The 27,492-nt window shown below is 34.1% G+C and overlaps 1 protein-coding gene across 6 annotated transcripts in view; it reads left to right on the forward strand.

Moving 5' to 3' along the window:
• LOC586628 (plexin-B1) overlaps nt 1-27,492 on the forward strand; it is a 75,998-nt gene that overhangs the window by 18,288 nt on the left and 30,218 nt on the right. For 3 of the 6 annotated variants that reach the window (XM_031000148.1, XM_031000145.1, XM_031000146.1), the window contains 9 exons: nt 8,810-8,859; nt 16,123-17,185; nt 19,597-19,815; nt 21,258-21,395; nt 24,256-24,371; nt 25,373-25,502; nt 25,868-26,021; nt 26,554-26,653; nt 26,845-26,959. In XM_031000148.1, the coding sequence (XP_030856008.1) occupies nt 16,157-17,185; nt 19,597-19,815; nt 21,258-21,395; nt 24,256-24,371; nt 25,373-25,502; nt 25,868-26,021; nt 26,554-26,653; nt 26,845-26,959 (2,001 nt within the window). In that variant the 5' untranslated portion in view covers nt 8,810-8,859; nt 16,123-16,156. Of the gene's footprint in view, nt 1-3,829; nt 4,006-4,293; nt 4,406-8,809; nt 8,860-16,122; nt 17,186-19,596; nt 19,816-21,257; nt 21,396-24,255; nt 24,372-25,372; nt 25,503-25,867; nt 26,022-26,553; nt 26,654-26,844; nt 26,960-27,492 lie in introns of those variants that run through there. The other 3 variants (XM_031000149.1, XM_031000150.1, XM_031000144.1) reach the window with 3 other exon arrangements.

Raw genomic sequence — 27,492 nt, forward strand, 5'->3', positions numbered from 1 at the left:
ACTATTTGTTGCGTGATTTCAACTAATTCACATTATTCATTATACCAATTTAACACTTCCAAAACGAAGAATAGAAGTATTGCCTTGGTCTGTTTTATGCTTAAATTCCTTGTATGTAAGGAATTCATTGCGAATGACTGTATTCAATTGCCTGAATCCTTTCATAGTATTTGGAGCATGATTTGTACCAATTCATACATAAGTGTACTGATTTCATGCTTTCCAAACATAAACCAAATGTTCCCTACTCTACCGGTATGTTATGCAAAAATCCCATGCAAGGAAGTTATTTTGAATGAATGTGTTCAATCATTTGAATTTGCCTATGGTATTTGAAGCATGTATTTGTTTTCTGTCCAAATGATATATGCTGTGCAAAGTCACACTTCCTAAATGAAGGATAACAAAATTTGTCTTAGGTTGTTTCATGCATAGGGATTCAAGGTTCATTTGTATATATGTCATTGGTAACATTGACACCATAGTTCAACAGTGTCAACATACTTATGACCAGAGGCATGAAAACAAACTGTGATATAATATATTGGAAGTCACAAACCACTTAGGGCAAAATAGAATGATTGATAAATTGATTAATCAGTAATAATCATAAAATATCAAATTAATATTTCTTACTCTATTTTGAATTTTGTTTCATATGAAAAAGAAAGAACATTTTTTATTGAAACTATTTAAACAAATTTGCTTGTGTTATCTATGTTTTTTGTGTTATATCATTTTTTTTAATCAGTGTTATAGAATGTTCAGCTTTTACAACGTATTCCAGAAATCAACTGTGAGAACAGTTTGGTGACACACATAAAAAAAGTCTCAGTGTAATGTTGAAATTGGGTTAAGGGTTGTACTATATAAAGGAAGCTTGATCTTTAGTTATTATCTTATAATGTCATTCATGAGGAAACAGGATATGTGGTATATAGTTGGTATCAAAATAGCAGAAGCTAACTTAAAGGGAATGAAGCAATTATTGTTGTTGAATGCCCAAACTAAAAATTGCACTGTATTTTTAAAGCTCAATTTCACAATCTTTAAGGAAAATTGTCTGTTCTGTGGGGGCAGGCTTACAAATTATTTTTTCCAAATTATTTGCTTTCCCTATCTAAATCATTTGGGCTACTGTAGTTTACTGCAGGAAAAGAAAGAGCATTTCACTTTATTATGTTAAAATATGTATACCTTAAGAAGGACATCTCATCAATAATGAATATTGACTACCGTACTATAGTATCTGGGAAGCATTGTTTTGATTCCCTGTATACTATAGGGTCACCTAATTTAGTATTCATCCAATTTCATTTGATCTATTCTGTCATATGGTTCATCTAGTGTCATTGATGTCTTTGGAATTTGAAGTATGCCTAACTGTTTTGTTGTCATTAATGATACCAATACACTCATTCATGTACATTAGGGTGCAGGGAGAGTCATGTTCAACATGGAAAAGATAAGAGATTAAAAATCTCTGCTACTCTTTCATCATTTAAAACTGGAGAGATTTTTTTTTTCTTCATTCAAGACATGAACCTTTTGCAGATGGTTCCAAATAAAATGAGTTACTAATATCTGAAATCAAAATAAGTATTATTATGCTTAGTCACCAACAAAGTAAGAATAGTGTTACTTCCTTTATCCGTTAGGTAGTGTAGCAAAATATGTTGGCACAAAACGTGCATCCGGAATGTAAAGAAGGCTCAATGGTGAATAAACAGTTGTAAAATGAAATATCTAAATGATATTTTTAGATAATATTAAAGGGCCCATGACATTGAAATACGAGTGTATTCCTGTTACTTCTGCATACATCTCATATTTTGATTTGTAAACTTCTCAATTTGTTTCATAGATTTTTGAATATTTTTTTAAATATTTGTTTTTCTAACTTGCTAAGCTCCACCCGCAAAACATCCAGATCTCATTCTCTTGTGACATCATCTGTCAGTCATCAATGAGCTAACTTGAGAAAGTGGCATGTAACTTTGCCAAAGTTGACCACCTGTTACATTACCACAAACAATAGCAACATATAAGTTGTTATATACCTCACTTAAGAAATCCAGCCATCTGATTGGTCGAAATTGCATTCATAAACTTCAACTATTTCTGTAAAATTCCCATTAACCATAGTTAAAACAGTTCTATAATCCCAGTAACCATGGTTATTGGAAAAATAGTTCAGTCTCCATGGTTACCCCATAGGTTTACATGTTAAAAAATGGTCTGAGCGATCGAGGATACCGTACGTGTGCGAAGAATTGGTCGGTAATTTCAATACAATTGAATCTCGATCGATCTTACCGACAATTTTATCTTGCATTGTTGACATGAAGACGAAAATAAACTTCCAAAAACAAAAAAAACAACATCTGCCGATAGATCTTGATCTAAATTCGTGCCAATATGCATTGCAAAAGTAAAAGAAGGGCCTGTTTAATGGAGCAGCCGCGAAGCATCCACCAAGCGAAGCCGTTTTCAATCCATTTTAATGTATATATAAGAAAAAACTGCTATGTATGGTAACAGAGCGTGATAGCCGAGCGGTTTAAGGCGGTGATTTTAGTTACATCACCTTTTGTACGCAAGAGATCGAATCCCATCTTCGACAAAAGTTTTTTTATTTTTTATTTTTTAGTCTATTTTTTTTGGCATATAAAAGTATTAATGACTGCTTTAATATTTGAGAAATAGTTGTTTTTATACGCTCCCGGGAAGGTTACAATTGGGCTATTGCCCTCGGCACGCCTCGGGTAATAGCACAATTCTAACCTTCCCTTGAGCGTATGAAAACAACTATTTCTCTCAAAGCAGTCATTAATACTATACTATGTCAGACATGTCAGACTAAACTAATATTCTAGAATAGACAATGGTATGTATTAAATTTCCCCCAGCTTAGCACACGTTCATAATAGAATTGCATGCTTATACATAATTATGTACAATACATCATCATTGCCTTTGTCTTCCTGGTGATGCTACAGCATGTCTAACATAGCAACTTGTATGTTGCTAGTGTATTGTAACAGGTAGTCGACTTCGGCAAAGATACATACTACTTTCTCAAGTTAGCTCATTGATGACTGACAGATGATGTCACAAGGGGAATGAGATCTGGAGGTTTTTGGGGTGGAGCTTTAAGTTTGAAAAACAAATATTTAACAAAATATTTAATAATCTATGAAACTAATTCAGAAGTTTACATATCAAAATATGAGATGTATGCAGGACTGCACACCAACAGGAATACACTTGTATTTGGATGTCATAGGCCCTTAAAGGCTATTCAAGGTACTACATGTACATGTAGTAGAGACATTATCCTAAATATCATGTCATTATTGTTTAAGTATTATTTTGATGCAGAATATGTTATTTTGTACTTTGCACTGTTCTGCAATAATACATGTAGACATAAACACTCTGAAACAGGATCTTTAGGTGGCAATTCCAGCCTGTTACCATGCACACTTCACACTGTACGAATTACAGAAACTTTGTTTTGTTTGATAATACAAAGTTCACATTTTCAGACCATTCTATTTACAAGTAGGTAGCTATAGAGGCTCAATATTATTTTTCAAAGTTGTTATCACCTTCCATGTTTCATGGGCCTTGCCATCCTGTTTACCATTGAGTTTTTTTCTTTAATGTTGGTAGAAAACATTAAAATGGCAATTCATAGATTGTATGATTAATATATTTTAATTTAGTCTCAATTGCTTTATGAAACTTACTGTCCCATAATATAATGGATTGGTCGATATGAGGAAGTATATCGTTCAAAATTGATATGTATGTGATGGAATCACCCAGTGTGCTGACTCACAGACTACCATTCTCTAGCAGACGATACACATGTATGCAGTTCAATGTTTGTGTTCATCGGTGCGCTAGGGTGAATTTGTACTAGCTCAATGTAACAACTCATTTGCCTGTTGTGAAATCTTCTTCATGCACAGGTTTACACTGTAAGGATTGTACATGTAGGTAAGTCAATATATATCATGACTTTTCAAATATGTTTGGTCGCAGGTTAGCATGCACTGCTGGTTGTATTTTGGAGAGTGATACAATCACAGCAGGACACTCCCACACATCCATACATATTACATGTGTGGGGGTGGGAAATCCCCTTGACCATTGATTTAATCGCTATTGATGTAACTTGAGTCTTTTGTTGTCTGAGTGAATGGGTGAGTCTGTGACTCAGTTGAAAAAGAATTCTTTTCAAAGTATTCTGCACCACCACAGATACAATGCAGAGTACTGCAGTGCATACAGCCATGTACATGTAGTCTATACCATTCTCTACTAGTTCCTGCAGGATGACATCAGGGGAAATCCCTTCTTGTCTTACAGTGCTCTGTTGGTTCCTGGTGATAAGAAGGTACTACATGTATGAGGAGTAGATGAGGGGTGTCAACAAGTTTTTAAACTGTCTACATTTTGTATTTGTTCATGAGACCTTTGGAACCTAAATCCATATGTGCACACTACATTTGTATGTCTTTAGAGATGCTTGATATGGGCCTACTGCACTAACTAGTCGGATCGGTGTTTTTATTTCATGACTCAAGTCAATATATATTCTGTGAGTATAAGTGTTCATCCTACTAGTACATGTAGCTAAGGCTTGGAACTATATGCAGCTCCTTAATGTTTTTTTTTTGTAGCACACAGAAGTGTTGATATACAGAGAGAGGTGACATTTGTAATTTTTTGGATTGCTGCCGGCCTAGCTACCAATGAATCCACAGCACAGTGTAATATTTAATGTCAATCTGAGTGTTATTGTGCTGTTTGATAAAACATACATATGTATGTACCCTGTATTGCATTTGTGGCACCACAAAATAAAGAGTCACCAAATGAAGAGATTGTCAGCTTTAATGGTAACAAGACCATCAGAATTGGATCTTCCTTACTCAGTGAAATTAAAAAGAGAGAGAAAGTTCAACCCCAAACAAATTTTACTTTCGAGAAAAGGGGATTTGAAATAAGGAGTCTATTGAAGCACTGTGACTTATATGCATGGTCTTGAGCATTGTGACATGAAGCAGATTTTAAGAACTCTGTATAGCTGTATTAAATATGGTGGAAGATATTGTAAGATTATCATAGAGGCGCATTCGTTAGGCACATTCTTATATGTTTAAGTGCAACAGCTTACTCCATTTCAAAGTTTGAGGAGTTCAAATAATCTTAGGGAGGGTTGAAGAAAACAGCAACATCAACAACATGTCGATCAACATCAGATGGGTTAAACAAGAGTCTAATAAAACTGGTATGAATATTAGGTATTTGATTAGTATATGATCTTAGATTCGTTTTAACAGAAGCAGCTATATTACATTTCTTTTGAGGACCTGACCGTTTTCCTTTTAAAAAAGAAATCCAGAAATTTCTAATATCTCTTTAGAAGGACAATATTTATATATATATATATATATGCACCAGAGATATAATCATTATACACATATGTTTTTACACACTCCCTGACCCTGTACGAAACAAATCTATTCCTTTATCAACAGCAATAAAATTAAATGTAGGATTGGACTTCCTCTTTAAATATCATGAATGTAAGGGGGAGAAGAAAAAGGAACTGCACCATTCTTGATGAAAAGTTTTCCCAATATTTGTTCAACCCTCAGTGCATACAATATGTGGGGGAAATTGGGCCACAGTACTTTATGATATATTGAACTTTTATCTGATCATTCAACAATTAATTAGTGAGATATTAACCATCATCAGTGAAGGAAAGGCTAAGTCCACTCCAAAAATAATTTGCTTTCTATAGATGCAGAAAAACAAGAGAAACAGAGCAAAAAAGAAAATGTGTAAAATCAGATAACTAATAAGGAAGTTATGAATTTTGTTTAAGTATGAAAAACTATGAAAATTAGAAAATCACTACAAAAATTGCCAATTTGGGCATCAGTTTGTGTCGTCGTTGCCTCACTATTTATCAACTGCTTGATATATTTTACTCCCATTAATTTCCCTTTTAATCCCGAAAAATTGATTTTCCCATGCCTTTACCCATCTTATATGATTTGTATCATAGTGTGTGCATGACATTTCACAAAATCTTTTATGAACTTTGAAGAATTGATACTATATTCTGAATATTGTATATCCATAATCATTAATTTTTATATAAATAGTTTATCAAAATCCATTTTTCATAATTTAACTGAAAAGAATTACTCTATATTAGTGCATCCAAACAAAATCATATTACTATTAATATAACTTGGATGCTGGTGTGAGGAAATGCCTTTTTAGGGGAAAAATTGGAAATTTATATTATCAATATAAATAAATCAATTAGTGGTTAATGAGGCAATGACGTCACAGACTCATGAGTGAGTTGCCAAATTGTCTTGTGATTTTCAAAGTTTTCATGTCATTACAAATTCATAACTTTCTTATTAGTTTTTCTGATTTTGCTCAAATTTGTTTTGATTTGTTTGTTCTGAATTTTCCGCTTCTATTGAAGGTAAGATTTTTTTCGGAGTGGACTTGCCCTTTGAGAAGTTTTTTAAAGTAAGAATGTGTCTGCAAAACGGTTTATAGACCAGGGGAGCAAGAAATGTTTCTGAAATTTCTTTGCCAGCCACACAGTATTATATTTATCAAAATACCCCTTCCCTCCTACTTACAAGTACCTTACATGTTATTCACACTATGAATGTTTTTTTTGTACGATAGCCATCTGTTAGCTTACCAGTTTCTAGTGATAAATTAGTTGACATGTTTGTGATTTTCTTTGAGTTTCCACTTAAACATCATTTTCATTCATTTGGTGTTAAGCGGACTTTAGTATAGTTCAAGCTCTCACTGGTTGGGTTATCAGCTTGACATAGTCATCAGATATACTGAAATCTTAGATGTGATTGGTGACATACATGTACATGTAAGGGACAAAATAGCTTAGACTTAAAGAGAAAGGTCATTAATTGAAATTTGGAAAACGGGCAAATTATACCTCTGCAGATTGCTGAGAACATTAACAAAACGAGTAAAGCATTTTTTAAGCCCTCACTATTGTGAGGAATAAATTACTCTTTCCAGAACCCACTCATAAAGTGGAATAACGGCGTTATTTACATGTGACAAGGTGACGTCACAGTATGAACAACCTACAGTTGTATCACATATTCAGGACAATGTTGGATACCCATTGCAATTTTTAGAAATGGGTTAACATTGTTTGTATATTTACTGCCAGATGCCAGTGGTGATATTTCCTTTATTTTTGGCATTTTTAATGGGACACGCCGATGAAAAAACTTTCTACAAATGTTTGTCTGATTTTTATGTTATTTTCTGTCACATTTGAGCATGAAAATTAAAAAAATAATCACTTAATTCCGAGGGTGTATGAGTCTGATCTGGGAGTGCAGAGGACATTTTGCATGCTGACCTAACGACTCTTCTGGAACAAAATAGTAGGCGACAAATTGACATAAAATTGTCAAGATATTCATTAGGAAAATGTCAGATTAGGACGATTAATTTAGATTTTTAATAAATCAAGTCATAGTACCAGATAAATGGGGAAAGGGGAAACTGAGAGAAGACTTAGATCAGTCTGGTTCACGATACACAGCTAGCTCGAGTGCCGGCTAGGCTGGCTACGACAAGAAAGCTGCGCTTGATAATATAATAATAATAACTTGTTCTTTTATAGAGCATTTTATGTCTGTTGACATTTCAATGCGCTTTACATTTTTACAATATACATAATTATATAAAGTATAACACGATCATAAAAAGAAGATAAAGCAGAAACATATATAGTAAACAAAGAAGTGTTAACAAAGAGAAAAATTATAACATTGTTTATCCTTATATACTATTTATATACTATTGATGTGCTAATTTGAAAAGATGAGTTTTGAGTTCAGATATGAATGTTTCAATATTGGATATATAACGTAATGAGTTTAGGAGGAAATTCCATAAAAATGAATTCCGTAAAAAGCGATGCAATTCAGGCAGGTTGTATATAAATACTTATGTACGTAGCAGAGACAGACGAACGGTATACTTGAACCTACTTCAACATTTTATCCATTTGCTATTTTGAAGTTATGAAATTTATTTATAGTCTAGAGTAGAGACCTCCAAAATCTCCATTGTCGTTGTTGCTGTCCGAGGTACTTCCTTCTTTTATCTCCTCCTTTTATCTCCTCAAAACTAAAATCAAGTATGTTTTCGTCCAAATCGATATTTCCAGGGGATTTTGATGAAGGTAAATAACGTTGGGTATCAATGGGTATATGTGCTCAAGAGTCAATGCAATACATGTGAATTGAACGCAAACTGCATCGCGCACCGTCGTCAATCATTTCAGCTGAGCGACCCATCGTTCATATTGTGACGTCACTGAAAAGTCTCCTGAATTACGATGTTTTCGGGATCTTGAGTGGGTTGATTTTTCATCAAGTTTAATCAACTTTTATAATTTTTGCTCGAATTTACAAGTTACACAAATTTAATAATTTTACTCAGTGTAATTTTTCGATTGCAATGATACCAAATTCAGTCAAGTTTAAATTCAATGAACCTTCTCTTTAACCATGATACCGTTTCAGGAGTCGCCCTATGAGAACCCCTTCTGACTGCATGAAAGCAAATTGTGAAGTAGAAACAGTTCATACTGTAGTTTACCTGATAACTCTCCATTATATCATTGATGAGTTGTCAAATATTGCTGTTGAAATTAGCAATAAGCTTCTAAAATGCAACATTTACCTTTTTCTACTTATTTTGTTATCAGGTGATTTTGAACAGCAGAAGGACTCACAGAAAGAGAGTAAAATAATATTGGTGAGTTTTAAATAGTTATCACCAATAACACCTTCTTACATCTGGAATTATAAAGTGCTTAATTAATGTCTGTTAAGGTGCTGTACAGATACACTTACCGGTAAATTCTTCCATACAGTACTGCATTGACTTTTAATGCTATGTTGTTGCATTTGTACTACATGTAGTTTCATCATAATTATTTTTAGAGAAAAAATAAAACCATGACTAATAAATTTCAAGCTTTGGGCTGGGAAAAACTACTTTATATATGATATTGACAAAAAATGTAATGACGTTTTGATTTGTAAATGTCTTGTATTAACGAGACATTTTATTGAAATAACTGCATTTTAAAAACATGTATGTTGGAATAGAATCATGTATAGAGTATGGTATATCGTCTGTGGGGTGACAAAACCTCGTATCTCAATTTTTTGAGATTTTGATTTTTTTGCATAATTTTGTACCTAATGGCCTACGACACCACCTGATAAATCCATGGAACGCCTCCTTCTCGTTTTTTTCACAAATTCCACACAAACACCCTTAAACTAAACCTCATAATTTTAACCCCCTTTGAAGCTGCACTGACAAAACCTCGTAACATAAGATACGTAATTTCTTTTCCTTGTAACTCACACATGGCCTAACAGTACTGAAGTTAGTGTATGCAAATCCTCGTAACTCATTCAGAGTTGAAAGTAAGAACTTGTATCTCAATTTGAATAAAAACTAAAAACTCGTATCGCAATGTAGATAAACGCAAAGACCTCGTAACTCACTTTAGAAAAAAGAACAATTATTTTACTGTATTTCAACAATGACATTAAAAATTGTATAAATATTCCAGTTCTAAAAAGAAAGGACGGTGTCACAGCACTAAATTTGTTGAGACAGGAAAGATTTTCCGCACTCCTGAAAATTCATGATTTTTGAGATACAAGGTTTTGTCACCCCACTGACAATATATACATTCTACATGCTGTATGTACATACATGTAAATTGTATGTCACAGACATAAGTGTCTATAACATTGATTAACCGAATTATGGATTTGGGAACCCAGGGTTGTTAGAATTGATACATTTTATTTGTCTATGACATATATGGCAATATTTTATATTTTGTATTTTATTGTACCTTTTTTTGTTTTTTTGTTTTGTTACTGCTTTGTTGTTTTGATGTAAACATTTATTTATTTTGATATATTTTCCCATTTGCTATTTTTTTCTTTACATATATTTATGTTTTTGAATGCTTTTTTATATGATTGTATGTTTGATGTAAACTTGCATTTTTAGTCTTTGGACTTTTTGACAAGTCTTGAATAAAACCTCATTTGAATTGAAATTAGTGAAGTGTGTACTTTGAAGAGCATTGGTTGCAGTGATAATGGATTTGTATATACAATATATTGCAGGACATTTCATAATTAGTGGCATAAATGAAAACCTGAAAGCCGTTTTTGGAATTCGGATACTGTCTTCATACAGGCTCATACAATAAGGAAAGAGACACGCATAGTGAGGGTGGTCATGATTTATCAAAAATTTCTTAAAATTCCTATCTTTTAATTGGACTTTATCACTTGGAGGACTTTGTGAGCTTTATTGAACATTTATTGAACATTTGAAATTGGAACAATTTTCAGTGACTAACATTTGAAGGAGATTTGGACAACTTGATTACTATATACCACAGTACACCGAAGAACTGCGTAGTCCCATGTACTCCTGTCAGCATACAACTGGATCGGTCATATAGCGATCATCCCACGGAAGGTAACTTTGATACATTGAACTCAACATCGCTTTAAACGATGGATATGTCATAACATTTAAGAGCCTTACTCTATCGGAATGTATCATTTCATGTAACGAGGCATATTTCATCCGTTATGACCGGCTATATTATATTCATCTTGGTGGAAACTGAATAACTTGTTATTCTTGTATTGCACACATTGTTGATAGTATAGGCCTATATATTCTTTCGATCCTGAACTTGAATATGCGTTTGTGATTGAAATACGATATACCAAACAGACTTATAATCAGTAAATCAAACATTTGTTATTATATTGCCATCATTCATACTTTCAAAATGGCGAGCCCCCTCGCCACAACCAGATCGAAAGCTAAAGCCAAATTGGATCAAAAAGAACAAAAGGTTGAGACCACGATTATTCAAGCAGTGCAGGATTACCTAAAAAGCAATGCCTTTTTCAAAGCAATTGATTCAGCAGTGGAAAAGGCAATCGACAGACAATTGAAAAAGTTATTTGATCGGATTGAGGGATTGGAGGAAAGTAATACTGCTACAACAGAACGACTAGAGATCAACGATGGAAGAATAATGGACTTAGAAGCCAACGTCCAGGCCAAAGTAAATGAAATCAAGCAATTGAATAGTATGATCTCCACCCAAGCAACAACTCTCAACAACCTCCAACTTTCTGTGAATGACATGGAGCAGTATTCAAGAAGAAACTGCTTAAAATTCTACGGCATTCCTGAAAAGACAGATGAGAATACGGATGGTCAGATCTGTGTCTGAGCGATTAGGCGTTCAATTGTCCACGGAGGAGATTGACAGATCTCATCGTGTCTCACCCAGGGTGCAAAGCAGCTCGTCGAAGAGCGGAGATGCATCAACTACTACTACCGCGGATGGCGCTACAATCAGGAAGAAAAAGCCGAGAGCGATAATAGTGAAGTTTTGCTCCTATCGGAAGCGGTCAGCTGTTCTTCACGCTAGACGCAAACTGAAGGGATCTGGCTTAGCTATTGATGAAGCACTAATGGCATACAACCTAGATCTTTTGTGGAAAGCCAAGCATCACGAAAAGGTCAAAGAAGCCTGGACATCAGATGGTCACGTGATAGTTTTGATTGCCGCTACGAGAGGAAAAACTACAAAAAAGGTCATACGGAACATACATGATTTGAACAAACTACCATAATAAAGCAATGGACACATGCATGCGATGATACATTCCACTAATTTGACTAGCATTTTCCCCACAATTGACTAAATTAGTCCTGATTTGCTTTTAATATTTCGTATTGTATTTTTTAGTTATTTTTTTCTTCCATTTATGAATTGTTCTTCTATTTCAACAATATTTGAAATCTCTGAACTTTTGTGTAGTTTGTTTAAGTTGTAGAACTGTTTTAAGTTATTGGTTTTAAGTCCTAGTTTTAATTGTGTGTGTTTTAGGCTTTGGTTTCGTAACCTTAGTTTTGTATGTTCGTTTATATTATCTGTGTCATGTACACGTTTCTCTATTTTCTCTTTATTTTTTATGTCAAAATGCCAGTGAAAATGATCGGAATAAATGTGAAATATAGATGCCTATAGAACCCCAAGATATACATCAGTTATTGAGTCCAACTACAGGGGAGGATGAAGAATATGGACCAAATAGTTTTTGTTATACGTCCGAGGAATTTAATTCATGTTTAAACACTTTTAATTCTCATTCTAAAGTATATTTTACATCAAGTTACCTTCATATAAATTTTCGTAGTTTAAATAAGAATTATAGTGCAATATGTTCGCTTTTAGATGCTATTGATGTGCAATTTTCTGCAATTGGTTTTACTGAAATTTGGATTAAAGAGGCTGACCCATTCTACAATTTTAATAATTATATTTTTGTATTGAATGTAAGACAAGGTAAGAAAGGAGGAGGTGTAGGACTTTTATTAAATGAGAAATTGAAATATAAACAACGTAAGGATTTAGATGTAAATAATGAATGTTTTGAGTCAATGTTTATAGAAATTGAAAAAAGGTAAAGAAAAATGTTTTAATTGGTGTTATTTACCGGCCTCCAAATCAACCAGTGCAATCGTTTTTAGATATTTTAGAAGATACTTTAAATGTTGTTCATAAGGAAAATAAAGACATATATCTTATGGGCGATTTTAATATTAATTTATTTGACGTTAACTCTTGCCAATCTGTTAATGATTTTTTAGAATTATTGATGACTCATTTTTTATATCCCATGATTCATTGTCCAACCCGAATAACTGACAGGTCTTGTACTTTAATTGATAATATTTTTACAAACAATTTAGAAGAAGTTTGGTGTGGAACAATTTTAAGTGACGTACATGTAAGTGACCATTTGCCAGTATTTTTAATCAATAAAAAACAGTGCATACAAAATGAAGAAAATAATTTTGTTTTACGTGATCTAAATGAGGAAAATATTGGAAAATTTATGCATGAAATATATAACTCTGATTGGACTTTATGTTCTAATGATCCAAATTATAGTTATGAATGTTTTTTAAGACAGTATGTTTGTATTTTTAATAAATGTTTTCCTTTGAAAAAATGTGTAAAGAGTAAAAAATATAATAACCGATGGTTTACTAAAGAGTTACGCAAAATGTGCAAAAAAACGTGTGAATTATATAAGAAGTACTTGAAAGATCCAATTGAATATAAAAAAGATAAATACAACTAATATAGAAATATGGTGAATGGTAAAATTAAAAAAGCTAAAATAGAATATTTTAAGGCCAAATTTAGAAATGCATCAGGAAACATACGGAAAACATGGAAATTAATCAATGAAAGTCTCGGTAAGAGTACGAGTAAGCATAATATGCCCGACTCGGTTATGTGTAATGATCAAGCTATATGTGATAAGAAAGAAATATGCTCTGTTTTTAATAATTTTTTTATTAATATAGGACCTAGTTTAACTGATAATTTAGACAACAACATAGATAATGATTTTAGTAATGATGACATTTATAGTAATATTGATTTTAATTCATGTACAGCTTTTTTTAATCCCATTACCCCCACAGAAATAATCAATATTGTAAGTAAATTAAAAAATAATAAGAGTTGTGGTCATGATGATGTAAGTGTTAAATTATTGAAAAAAGTTGTTCATATTATATCATGTCCTTTAAGTGCAATATTCAATATTTCTTTATCTGCAGGTATAGTACCAGAGCAATTAAAACTTGCAAAGGTTATTCCTGTTTTTAAAAATGGCACTAAAGAAAATGTTTCTAATTATCGACCTATATCTATACTCCCTGTTTTCTCCAAGATTTTAGAAAGAGCTGTTTATAATCGACTTTTTATGTTTTTAAATAAGTGTAATATTATCACTGAATGTCAATATGGTTTTAGACCTGGGCACTCTACATCTCGTCGCTGTTTTCACGAAGTGACGGTAGTGAAAAAAAATTGCATTCACTTTGCGTTACGATTTTCCTCTCTACCGTCACTTCGTGAAAACAAGGACGATCTAATGCAATTATGCATTTTATTTATAATGTTTTGAAAACTTTTGAAAATAATCATATCTTAATGGGCCTTTTTTTAGATTTAAGTAAAGCATTTGATACATTAGACCACACTATTTTATTGAAAAAATTATATTATTATGGTATTCGTGGAGTAACTTTAAAATGGTTTGAAAGATATTTAGAAAATAGAACCCAATTTGTACAAATAAATAAAGATAAATCTAATATTGAAAAACTTAGATGTGGAGTGCCTCAAGGATCCATCCTTGGACCATCTTTTATTTATTATTTATGTTAATGACATGTGCAATATTTCTGATAAACTAAAGTTTATTTTATTTGCTGATGACATAAGTGTTTTTATGTCTCATTCTGATGTCCAGGTTTTACAAAATGTTTTTAAGCAAGAAATTTTGAAACTTTCTAATTGGTTTTTATATAATAAATTGGTTTTAAATTATGATAAAACTAAGTTTATGGTTTTTACAAATAGAAATATTGATTTTAACAACATGCACTTACGAGTAAATGATCATAATTTTGAACGTGTAGATAATCTTAAGTTTTTAGGTATTGTAATTAATAATGAATTGAAGTGGCATGAGCATATAAATGTGGTGTGCAATAAAATAGCAAAAAATATTGGTATTTTATATAAAGTTCATTTTTATCCCTTAAATATTTTGAAAATGTTGTATGATACTTTAATAACACCATATTTTAATTACTGTAAAGTTGCATGGGCAAATTTTAATAAAAATGATATGTTAAGGTTACTTAAAGGTAAAGACCAGTATTGGAAACGCCCCAATTTCAAAAAATGAAATGGAAGCTCTCATTACCAATCATGTGAAAGAATATGTTTTGACTAATACATGATGATAAAAAATTTGCCGGGAAACCGCCTACTAATTCATATATTTGGTAAATTTGTTTCTCTCATGGTCGTGTGAGAGATATAGGGTAGTCCCATATACATCTTTCTGTGTATAGTGCTTGTAACTTTACGAAGAATGGGCCAAATTTCTTATCATTTTGATGATTCCAGAACCTTGCAGATGCTAGATGCTAGATGATCAACCTTTTCTGATCGATTCCACAACGTTTCTTTCACAATGCAATCGCATGACCATTACTGGTCTTTACCTTTACTGTAAGCTTCAAAAGAAAGCAATAAGCATTATAACTCATTCCCAATATTATGCTCACTGTAATCCTTTATTTTGTAAACTTGGAATTTTGAATGTAATCGATATGCATAATTTTTATATTGCAGTTTTCATGTTTTAATGGCAACTTGCCTACCTTTTTATCAACATGTTTTAACTTGAATTGTGATGTGCATAATTTTAATACCAGAAATGCCCTAAATTATCACCTCCCCAAGATTAGAACGACTTGTATGAAAAATTAACTATTTTTTAAAGGACCATTAATATGGAATAGTATACCTCAGGAAATAAAAAAATGCAAAACTCTCAATCTTTGTAAAATTAAATATAAACAATTTCTGTTAAACAAGTATAATAATCAGTATCAATAGTATGGGCAAATTTTTGACATTTTCTTATATACTCTGATCGTGCATGATAGTAAGTTTTAATATGTTCTTTGTTTTTTTGTTCTATTCTTTTGTTCTCGTTTTCATGTATGTGTGTTTTTAGGGGTAGGCTTTTATATAAGGAACTTCCCTCCTTTCTGCCTATCCCAAATGCTCTTATAAATTGCCATTGTATTTGTTATCACTTTCTGTGTTTTTTTATATTTATAACTCCATTCTGTATTTGTATGTTTTAAATGTTTTTATGAAGAGTGTTGAATAAACTTTGAATTTGAATTTTGAATTTGAATTCTGTTTTCATATCTTAACTTTACAAGTACCTGTTGTAGGGGATTTCAGTTATCGTCATTTGAGCATGTTTTTATCTGTATTGGCAAAATGCACATATTGCATTCACATCTGTCCTGACAGTTATTTCTTGCTTTTACCCTTAACAGAAAAGAAGTATCACTCCTGGAAACTTCATCAATCATGGCTGGGGTGCACTTCTTAAAGATGAGAGGGTTTCTGCCTGTTCTCACTGTCCTCTTCATCTGCCTGACCCAGACCATCTACTCAGCTCCTCTCTCCTCCTACCTGGTATCATCCTTTAAGAGTCCTGACCCCACCCTGCCATTCAACCACATCACCATCAACAACATCACTGGAGATGTCTATATTGGAGCACGACAGAGACTCTATCAACTCAACTCAGACCTGACTCTCAAACACTCTGTGGATACTGGACAATGCTCTAATATCAACAACAATAAACTTCTTCTTGTAGCTCCATCACCTGAGGATAAGCTCATCACATGTGGCAGCTGTGATGGTTACTGTGAGACGAGAAGCCTGACTAATATATCACATGATGTAGTGAAATATGATTTTGGTACTATTCAGCGTGTTGTGACAACATCAGATGCACCCAATGTTGGAGCTGTTTTTTTAGGTGCTGACTTTGTAAGCAATGGTGAGGGTACTGTAGATGGTGGATTGTACTTATTTACAGGGAGCAGTGATGCTAATGCTAATATTCGATCTGTCTCAAAGCACAGTCTTGTAGACCTGAGACCTGTACAACGGGTATCAGCACCTGCATCTTCTACCACACAGGCAATTTGTAAACATTTGATCACTTACATGGAATATCTCTACTATTTCATCTCAAGGGGAGATTCTGTATACTTGGGGAGACTGTGTCGTAATTCATTAGATGATGATTTTGAATCCTACACAGAGATAGAACTACAGTGTGAATCTCACGATGGGATTTACAATGTGATCCAGTCTGCTCATATTGGACCAGCAGGATCCCAGCTAGCTGACTCATTCAGTATTGAGAGTACTGATGACCTTCTGTATGCTGTATTCACAAGTGAGAGTTCATCTGCTCTTTGTATATATAAGATGAGTGATGTCCTGCAGAGCTTTGAAGATGCTGTCTTGGGATGTATCCAGGAAGACAAAAACGACTTAGGAACAAAAAACGTCTACTTTGGAGACAGCTTTTGTAACTCAGTAAGTCAATTCAATTAAAAGGTATGTGCATATGTATTATCATGATCATCAGAGTTTGCTGTAGTTCTTGGATGTGCACACCTAATTGTACTTCGATTGAGTAGAGTGCGGGTTTATTTGATTTGCTTTGCTTTGATATGATTTCTTATAATTGTAAATGATTATATATTTTGAATTGATTTGATTTAATCTGATCTGACCTGACCTGACATGATCTGAACATGGTAATCCCATCAAGCCATGCATTCACTCAGTGGGGCCCCTGCATAAAATCAAAATCAAAAGTCAAAATTAAATATTAATAATAATAATAATAATACTCAGTTTTTATATAGCGCAAATGACAATTAAGTTTCTAAGCGCTGTGGAAATAGAAAAAATTCAAGAAGTGAGTACAGAAGAAATGAAATGATAAGAACATAATATCATGATGAATATCCAAACTGAAACTAATACATTGTATTGTATAAAGAATGGTACAAACAAATTACGTTTGCAAAAGGTAAGCCTTTAACAGAGGCTTGAATATATCAAGAGAAGAACGTTCTTTAATATTAATAGGAAGTTTGTTCCATAGTTGAGGGACTGCATATTGAAATGCTCTACGCCCATAAATACATGAAACACATCTTACAGTGCAGATCTCACAATGTGATCTAGTCTGCTCATATCGGACCAGTAGGATCCCAGCTAGCTGATGCATTCAGTTTTTAGAGTTTTAGAGAGACAAAAGGCCATCAGTTCTTTCGATACTGAATGATTTAGTTAACTGGGATCTTGCTGGTCCAACATGAGCAGACTGGATCACATTGTGAGATCCACATTGTAGTTGAGATGACATACCTGAATATACGGGTGTACATACATATACATGTATATACAGGCGCGGATCCACGGGCCTAATTCTTCCGGCCCGGCTATGGCAACCCCTTTGTGTAAAAACTAGATAAACTCAGTTTATCAGAAAAACTGTGTTTATCAATGATAAACTCAGTTTATCAACTGATGAACTGAGTTTTTCTGATAAACTGAGTTTATCAACTGATAAACTCTGTTTTTCTGATAAACTGTGTTTATCTGTTGATAAACTGAGTTTATCTGAGAAAAACAGAGTTTATCTGAGAAAAACGGAGTTTATCTGAGAAAAACAGAGTTTATCTAGTTTTTACACAAAGGGCTTGCCATAGCCGGGCCGGAAGAATTAGGCCCGTGGATCCGCGCCTGATATACGTACACTGTACTTGTGTAGATGCAAGATGGAACAGGATATTGATTTCTTGTTTTTTTTAAATGGAATATTGACTGAAAATTATATTTGTAGTAAATTTTGTAGTATTATTATGAGATGTTCATGAACTGAACTTGTACATGAAATGAAAAATATCAATCTGAAATGAGAAAGGGTAACACTCAACCTTACATTTTCAAGAGTTTTGGATTACCAAATAAATTGGTTTACAAGTAAGATGTACCGGTAATCCAATTTCATGTAAATGCAAATAAAATCCTTTTCATTTTTTTTTTTTTGGGGGGGGGGGGGGGGGGTTCAAAGCGGAAGAAATATTTCTCTCTGTTGCAAGCTAAATGAGCAAGTGTAAAACCTATTTTTACCGGTATTTGGGGCCAAATCTTGAAGCTTTTCCTCTGCCAGGCTCTGATTTCTTACTTCTATTAAACTCTAAATGCAGGGAATCAGGCAATTTATTTGCATACAAATATTTTTCCTGGATGATATTGACACAGACATTTTAACCCAGGCTCCTCACAGTACAAATTTGGGCAGTCATCCCTCGCTTATATTGACTTGCTATATACAACAAGTCAAAAAATCTGTGAAAATAATATCTTGCAAAATACTACGTTACATAGAAGATTACATTTATTGCTACATTTTAACTGGTATATCTGCTAGTGGAATATTTTCACTCTTTGCCTCATCCATCATCACCACTGATGATGACTCTCATTGGAGATGATAAAGTTTATGTGCCATGAAATGTTATGAATATTCTCAATTTTTCTGTCAGTTGCTTTCACTTCACCAGGTAGACTCAGTCCAGTGTACAGCTTATGATGAAGATGATGGCTTTATATGGAATCTCTACAAGAATGCTAGTGGAATGCTTCTCCTCTCTGCCTAACCCAGCACCAATTTACTTGATATGATATACCTACCTCCACCTCACCTACCAGAGGAAGACAGCAGGCCATTATTTCAAGCATTCATTCTAGATGTTAAAGTCCAGTGCAGCCTATTACGAAGAAGAGTAATGCTTCTCTTTACTGTTATACCAGTGGAATGGTTACCCGTTCTTCCAAACTGACACATCAGTTAATATTTGTATATTTCAAACTCCATTGTAACACTTTCATTACCATTATCTCTCTTTACATGTATGTTCTTTTGGCAGTTTCCTGACCCATACACTCCACCAGAAACAGCACAGTGTACAGCTTATATTGATGAAGATCCTCCTGTGATTCTCTACCGGTATGCCAGTGGTACATTTCCCCTCTCTGCTTCGCCCATCTTCACCATTCCTGATGTGATATGCACCTCCATTGTGACAACCATAGAGAGACAACATACTGTGGCATTCATGGGAGATACACAAGGATACCTACATAAGGTTAGTGTACATAAATGCATACAGGTGAAGGATAACCAGTCTTAAGGTATTAACTGGACAGATAACAAAATTCTAACTTTATTTAGGAGACCATGTTTTGACTTTACATAGGATTGGGAATATGAAAAGTATCTGAATACAGGTAATATTTTCAATCCCCTTTTACTGAGCACATTCAAAGAGGAGAAGCTGGCTTCTCAATTACAAAGGAGAACAATTAGATGAATATCACAAAATGGCACAAGGAGTGAAATAATATCTAGAGCAACACAAAACAATATACCGGTACTGTAATATAGACTTCAAATTCCAAAGATAATAGTGCTTACATGTGCATTTACATCTAGCTTTGTATATTCATTTTTTCCCTCACAGAATTACTTTTTTTGCTGGATTAAAAAAGAAACATAATTTATCAGGCTTTACTACAAAAAAATACATTGTAGTCTATGAAACAAACTAGACAAGTAATTCATGAAAACGAGTGCAATGGTGAATACGTCCTGCAGGCAGGTCTAGTCACAATAGAATTAATGAAAGAGAATTTTGCTGGCTCATTGTGACTTAACCCATTTCAGTGCATATCACTATAATGCATGAGCTTATTTGTTTTTTCTCTTCAATATGAATATTAGTTTGAAAAATAAGCAACAAAACCAGATCAAGATGTCACAAAGTGCACAGTTGGGTGGGAGGGGGGGGGGGGATGGGGATGGCACCATTTGCTTTGAAAGACATCACAGTACATAAGCACAGCCTAATAGTATAAAATTCATCTCAGTGTGCGCATCAATGACGTATTTGTAACTACCTGCATTTCATCACATCTCAATTTTGTGCGCGTCTGTGAAATATATATACACATACCCGCATCCCAGCTATGCATCACTTTTTGAAAGGAACTGTTTCGCACAGTAGGCTGGGTAAGAAGGAATGATACACGGTCATGTGGTGTCATTTGACGAATAATATTACCTACATTCTAGAACCTGTTTTATATTTAACTACTGATATCTAAAAGAACAGATATTAAAGTCTCTCACATCTGGGTAGTCTTGTCCAGCTCTAACTGGGGACTACAGGAGGGACTTGAAATGGGTCAAAATACCAGCCAACATCATGAAGATGAATGCATATGTAAGCACTCTTCTTTCAAGACACACATGTGGTCCCCATCGGAGTAATAGCTAGACAAGACTACCCAGAAGAGACCTTGAGGATTCATTGTTTATCAATAGATATGAAATTGATTGATAGACTATGTACATTGTGTTTTTGTGAAAATTTACAAATATATTTACCCTTTTTTATCCAGCAGAATACAGAATTTTGTTAAAGAAAATAATTATTGTATGATTATTTTCTTGATGTATGGGCATGCACACTTGTAGAATATTATTTAATTGATATACTTTATCATTCTAATTTGCTTGTTTTGCCAGGTTAATATTGTGAATAGTTCATTTGGCTACGTCTATGAGAATGTTCCTCTTGAAAGTGGATCTGTATTACAAGACATATTTCTTGATGAATCTACGGAGCAGATAACATTGGCCACAAGTTCAGACCAAGGCTCACAGGTAGGTTATACAAGTATAAGTATTAATGTGTGAATATGCTAGTGATGCCAAGGTTCTTGATAAATTAGTGGGGGCACGGCTTGGGGTTCTTTAATTCATTTTCTACACATACATGTAACTTGCTTAACAATTGAACATTTTGGGGGGTTTGATGATTTTTTTTTTTATGTTGGGGGGGGGGGGGAGACTTGAGCCCTAAGCCCCCTCTAGAACAGCCACTGGCCAATTAATGCATGTAATTTATGCAAATTGGTTATTATACACATATAATCATAATGTATAGAATTCTGTGTATATATGTGTGTACATGTACATGTATGTTTCTGGCCTGGTACACAAGTGCCAGGCTATAATTCAATTGATCAACCTTGTCACTGAAATTAAACTGCTCTCTCTACCCAGATGAAGGATTGAAGTGTGAAATTGTCAGTGTAGCACTTTAATGCCACTCTGTGATTCAGATGATGATTGATTTGTATACAACATATTAACTGACTTATAATTTTGTTAATGCACACTATTTTCATGTGATTCTGACAGTATGAGCATAATCACATAGTTTAAAAAAATAACATTTCATTTTTTAATGTCCTGATTTATCTTTTAATCAGAAAAACTTCAAAAAAGAGAACTGTAAAGTACATGTATTCTCTCTGTTTGTAGATTTTTTTCTGACTTTTCTACTCTTTCTCCATATTTCATAAATTGAAATTGAATGATTGTATGCAAACAAGTCCTGTGACCTGGATGTCATGCCAACCTGGCTGCTTAAAGCTAATTCAGAGGTAATGGTACCCGTTATCACGTCAATCATAAACTGCTCGTTAGTGAATGGAGTTTTCCCTGACAAACTTAAATATGCAATAGTTTTTCCTCACCTGAAAAAATCTTCGTTGGTTTCTTCGGAACTTAAAAACTATAGGCCTGTATCTAATCTTGCTTACATATCCAAGGTGATTGAGCTCGTGGTGTCCTCAAAACTGACAGCCCATGTCGAAGAGCTTAGCTTACAAGATGAATTTCAGTCGGCATACAGGAGACATCATAGTACTGAATCTGCACTAACCCGTGTTAGAAATGATATTCTATGTGAAATTGATAAAAGGCGTGGTGTGATACTAGTTTTATTAGATTTAAGCGCAGCCTTCGATACCATTGACCACGGATTTTTGATTGATAGGCTTTCCTCAGAATTTGGAATACGTGACACGGCTCTGCAGTGGTTTCGGTCGTATCTTAACTGTCGGACCTATCGGGTTCGCATAGATAGCACTTACTCTGATGTTCATACTTTAGATTATGGAGTTCCACAAGGGTCCGTACTCGGCCCGCTCCTTTTTACGCTATACGTCAAACCTTTGGGAAGAATTATTAGTCGCTACGGTCTTAGATATCATTTGTATGCTGACGACACACAAATATACACAAGTTTCAACCCCAAAAGTCTTGCAAATTTTCAAGAAGAAATAAGTAAACTTGAACAATGTATCTCTGAAACTAGTATATGGATGACCTTAAATAAACTCAAACTGAACGAAGGAAAGACGGAACTACTGCTGGCCATGTCACCAAAGCTTAGACATCACTTACCGCGTGATATAAGTATAAACATAGGAAATGGTAGAGTACAAATGTCTGACAATGTCAAAAACTTAGGTATTTTCTTTCAATCTTCAATGTCCATGTCTAAACAAATTACTGCTTTGTGTAAATCGCTTAACTTTCATTTGTACAATATCTCTAGAATCAAGAATCTGTTGACCTCTGATGCGTGCCATCATGTCGTAAGATCATTAATCCTCAGTAGAATAGACTATGCCAACTCTCTTCTTTTGAATGCTAATGTGACAGACATTCAAAGATTACAACGAATCCAAAATCGTGCTGCCCGGGTTGTTTTGGGAGGGAGCAGGTATGAATCAGCATCTCCTCTACTTAAGCAATTACACTGGTTAACCGTAAATAACAGAATCATATACAAAGTTTCCCTAATTGTCTACCAATGTTTGAATAATTGTGCACCAATGTATCTGTCTGTGCTTCTACATACTCCTCCTAGACTTCAATACAACCTCCGCTCTTCTAACGACTCCACGCTCCTCCGATTACCACGTATCAATTCAAGATCGGGGGAGTGTAGTTTCTTTTATTATGGCCCCAAAATTTGGAATACCCTCCCTTTCGACCTCCGTACCTCTCCCTCAGTTGAAATTTTCAAGAAAAAACTAAAAACGTACCTCTTCAATAAGTAAATTGTAATTCTAATATTTTTGTTTGTTATTATAATTACTCTTTTATACATGTATTATCTTGTGTTTACTATGTCATTATTTCTGTAAAGCGCTTCGAGCAATTCGTTGGATGTTGCGCTATATAAAAGACAATTGTATGTATGTATGTATGTATGCTTTCATGAAAATAAGGTTCTCGACCATATCTCCTTACATAATGATTCACATATTTAAAAGGGAGAAATTATTTTGCTCTGTATATTTTGAGTTCTGTGATGTAAATAAATATTGCAAGTTTGAGTGCACAAAACGATGAAGGCACTTGTTGGCAGAAAAGTCGTTGCGCTTGCTTTGAATTTGATGTGCATGCAAATGAACTCATAAGTTCTGTCTGGTCCTTCTTATGATATAAATCTCCCCCCCCCCTTTTCGCACTAGATGTTCAATTGTTAACTGTCTTATATAGCCCTGGTTTTGAAATAATATTTTTTGTTGTTGGTCCGTTTAAAGGTCTCCTTATTCTACCAAATACAAAACAATACATGGTGAGCATAGATATGTGTATCAGCATCATCAACATACCGGTAAAGGAAATAACTTAATCTTCATGTTATAAAAACAAAATGTAGATCCTGACATTGGATTTGACAAACTGTACCCAATACCAGACCTGCAATGAATGCATTGGAGGCAATGGAGGAAATGCTGGAGACCCTTACTGTGGATGGTGTACTTTAGAAGCAAGGTGGGTGCTTTTGTACAAATCTTGCTATGGATTGTGTATTCTAGAACAGCTCCTCAACCTTTTTTTAAGTTGAGGCTTACTATGGGTGTAAAACATGACACACAAAAAGTAGAGAATGAATTCTGTCAAAATTGTGCAATGGCATATCTAGGTAATTATTGCACCTGGGCCTTACAGTAGCACCTCCCCCCTCCCCTGTTCCAACTATCAACTGTTAAAGTGAGTGAGTGAAACAAATAAGCTGTAGACTCCCATTTCTAATCCACTAACACACATTCTCTAGTACATTTTACCCATTATGGGCGTATGGACATATTGTCACCGGGGGGGGGGGGGGGGGGGGGGGGCAGAGGCCACTGGATGAATATTAACCATCCTGTTCCTAAATGTAAAAGAAGGAAAAGAAACAAATGACTTTAATTTGTCATCAAAATACTCTACTTATGATACAAAAATATATGGAGGCACCTCGCTTCCCACAGGTGATGGCGGACTGAATATTGGATTAATAAATTCCTTGCAATTGAACAGAAAAATTTCACATTTGAACATCAGTAAGCGGTCTTCTGTTCACTTCTTCTACTGGATACAAAATTAATGAAATTTCAGGAGAACTATAGTCGAGAATTTAGTAAGGTAACCATAGGTTCAGATTTTTTGTAAATGTTGAACCATTGCAAGGATTGTTGAGGATGCAATATTAAACAAGAGAATGATAACAAATAATAGGGAGAAAAAGCAACAAGACTGTCACTGATTAGATAATTTGAACCCTATGTATATTATAAACTGTATCCAATTGGGGTGCAAGAGTACTAGATCCTGAACAACATATGCAAGGGAGAAAAGGCAACCTATAACAAAAAATTTGTGAAGTTTATACCCTCAAAAAGTCTAATTTAAAGTCTAGTTTAATAGAAATAAAAATCATCTATTGATGATCTTGTTTCTACACATCAAGACTAATGAATTGGTTCTCTATACTCCCATTCATTCTAAAGGTGCACAAGATATGAGGCATGCCCCTTACGTGATGAGTCGACTCGATGGTTATCATACAATGCTTTACAGTGTGTATCCATCTCTGATGTCCAGCCAAACAGTCTGCCTTATCATCAGACACAACAAGAAGTAAATACAATTGTAATTTCACTTTCTCAGATTACCTTTTTCCTTCTGCATATCCATGCTGGTTTGATCACTTTAAGGATGATTAAAATATAGTTTGTACTACACGTAAATATCAGCTATAAGTGATACTTGACTAGCTTATTTATTACTGACCATGCAGAGACTGCTGACTCGGACATGATCAGTTATAACAAAAATCAAAAATAATATTATTTTCCATTTTTATTATAACGTTTCAAATTTTATAGTCAGGGAATGAAATACAACTTATTAAAAGTAAAAGCAATGTAAAATGACATGTGAGATTTCCTGTGCATGTAAGTCTTGTTGAGAAATCACACTCTTTTTTCCCATTCTTGTTATAGATTATCATCACAGTCCAACAGCTCCCAGATCTTAGGAGCACTTTTCAATACATGTGTGCCTTTAACTCTTATGAGGTCTCTGCTACAACTACCGGTAATACTGTCACCTGTACATCCCCTCCTGCAAACGGCATACCTACAATTCCAGATGGAAGTAAGTATAAAGATGAAATGTGTACCAGTGCGGATTGTACATGTGCATTGTCTTTGCAAATCTAATTACATCTATCTGAATAAATAACATGTGCTGACTATTGATAAGTAATTAAAATACCAATACCTGTAAAAAATAATTGGAATATGGTACATCTTTTGTTATCTAATGTATTGATTTATTTTGTTGTTGTTGACATTTTTTGAAAGACAACTCATTACAACACAAGAGACATGCAGAATCCACAAAGCAGATTGAGTTGTATGTTGAACACAAGGTGAAGTGTCTCCTTGATTTGAGACATTCCCATCGTATAAAGGTGTTCAGAGGTTTATGATATAATGTAGGACTGATGTAATTACCATGTATTTCTCTCAGTATCTGCGCCCCTTTAATAATCTGTTTGATTATCTTCTAATTATTGTTATTAGACAAAAAGCAGAAAGTGGTTCATCATCCTTCACTCATACGTGATTTTGTCTGCATTAAAATGATTTGTATGCTTAACATTTCTTTTCATTTTGCTTGCTAGTGTACTTCTTGAACCTGCCTCTGTCTGTTGTCTCAAATGAAACAAGTGTCGACTTTGTGACCACAGATTTCTTCTTCTTTGACTGCAGTCACATTAAATCGTAAGTTCTTGGATTCATTAAACTTCAGCAAGCTATTTTCTAGTTGTTCTTGTTGGCATTGGGGCTGTTTATAATGATCAAATTTGAACTTCTGGCAGTATTGTAGAAAGGGTTATGACTTGCATCATTGTGAATAGTCATGTAGTTTTGGTATTAGTTTTAATACAACAGTAATTTTCAATTTCTTGCAGATGTTCATCTTGTGTTACAACCCGCTTTCCATGTGACTGGTGTGTTTATGACAACCAGTGTACAGATGATAGCAGCCCATGTCAGACAGGAGATACAGTGGTTATTGGAGAAAATGTAAGCACTTCATGCAGGGATACTACGAAAGTGTTTTCATGCCATATATAGTTTCAGCTTTCCTAGGCTAGAGTACAAAATAGATCATTGTATATGGTTTCAGGCCCTCTCATAAATTCTGTTTGGCATCCTAAAGGAATAAATAAAGCATTAATTGACACAAAGTGCAATGTCTGTCAATCAAATGGTATTTACAGATATATCTCCTTATGTTTTATTGTAATTTAACCAAACTTTTGGGGGGAAAATTTGCCCAAGAATTGTTTGCTTTTGGGGGGCTTTATGTTGCAAATCATATATCAGAGAGCCGACCCTAATTATGTAATCATAGACTAAATACACAAGTTCAAGTAATGAATTGAATTACTGCTCTTTTAAGCATGCAGATTTTTTCCTGTTTGCTTTATTACTACATGTACATGTAATGATTTCTCCTCTGGGTCCCTTCACCATTTACCGAGTGGCTATAAACATAGACTCCAATCACCCGCACAAAGGTTTTTTCATAAACAGCTAAGCAATCAACATCACGC

This window comes from Strongylocentrotus purpuratus, unplaced genomic scaffold, assembly GCF_000002235.5.
Source record: "Strongylocentrotus purpuratus isolate Spur 01 unplaced genomic scaffold, Spur_5.0 spur5_scaffold_6, whole genome shotgun sequence".
Lineage (NCBI taxonomy): Eukaryota > Metazoa > Echinodermata > Echinoidea > Camarodonta > Strongylocentrotidae > Strongylocentrotus > Strongylocentrotus purpuratus.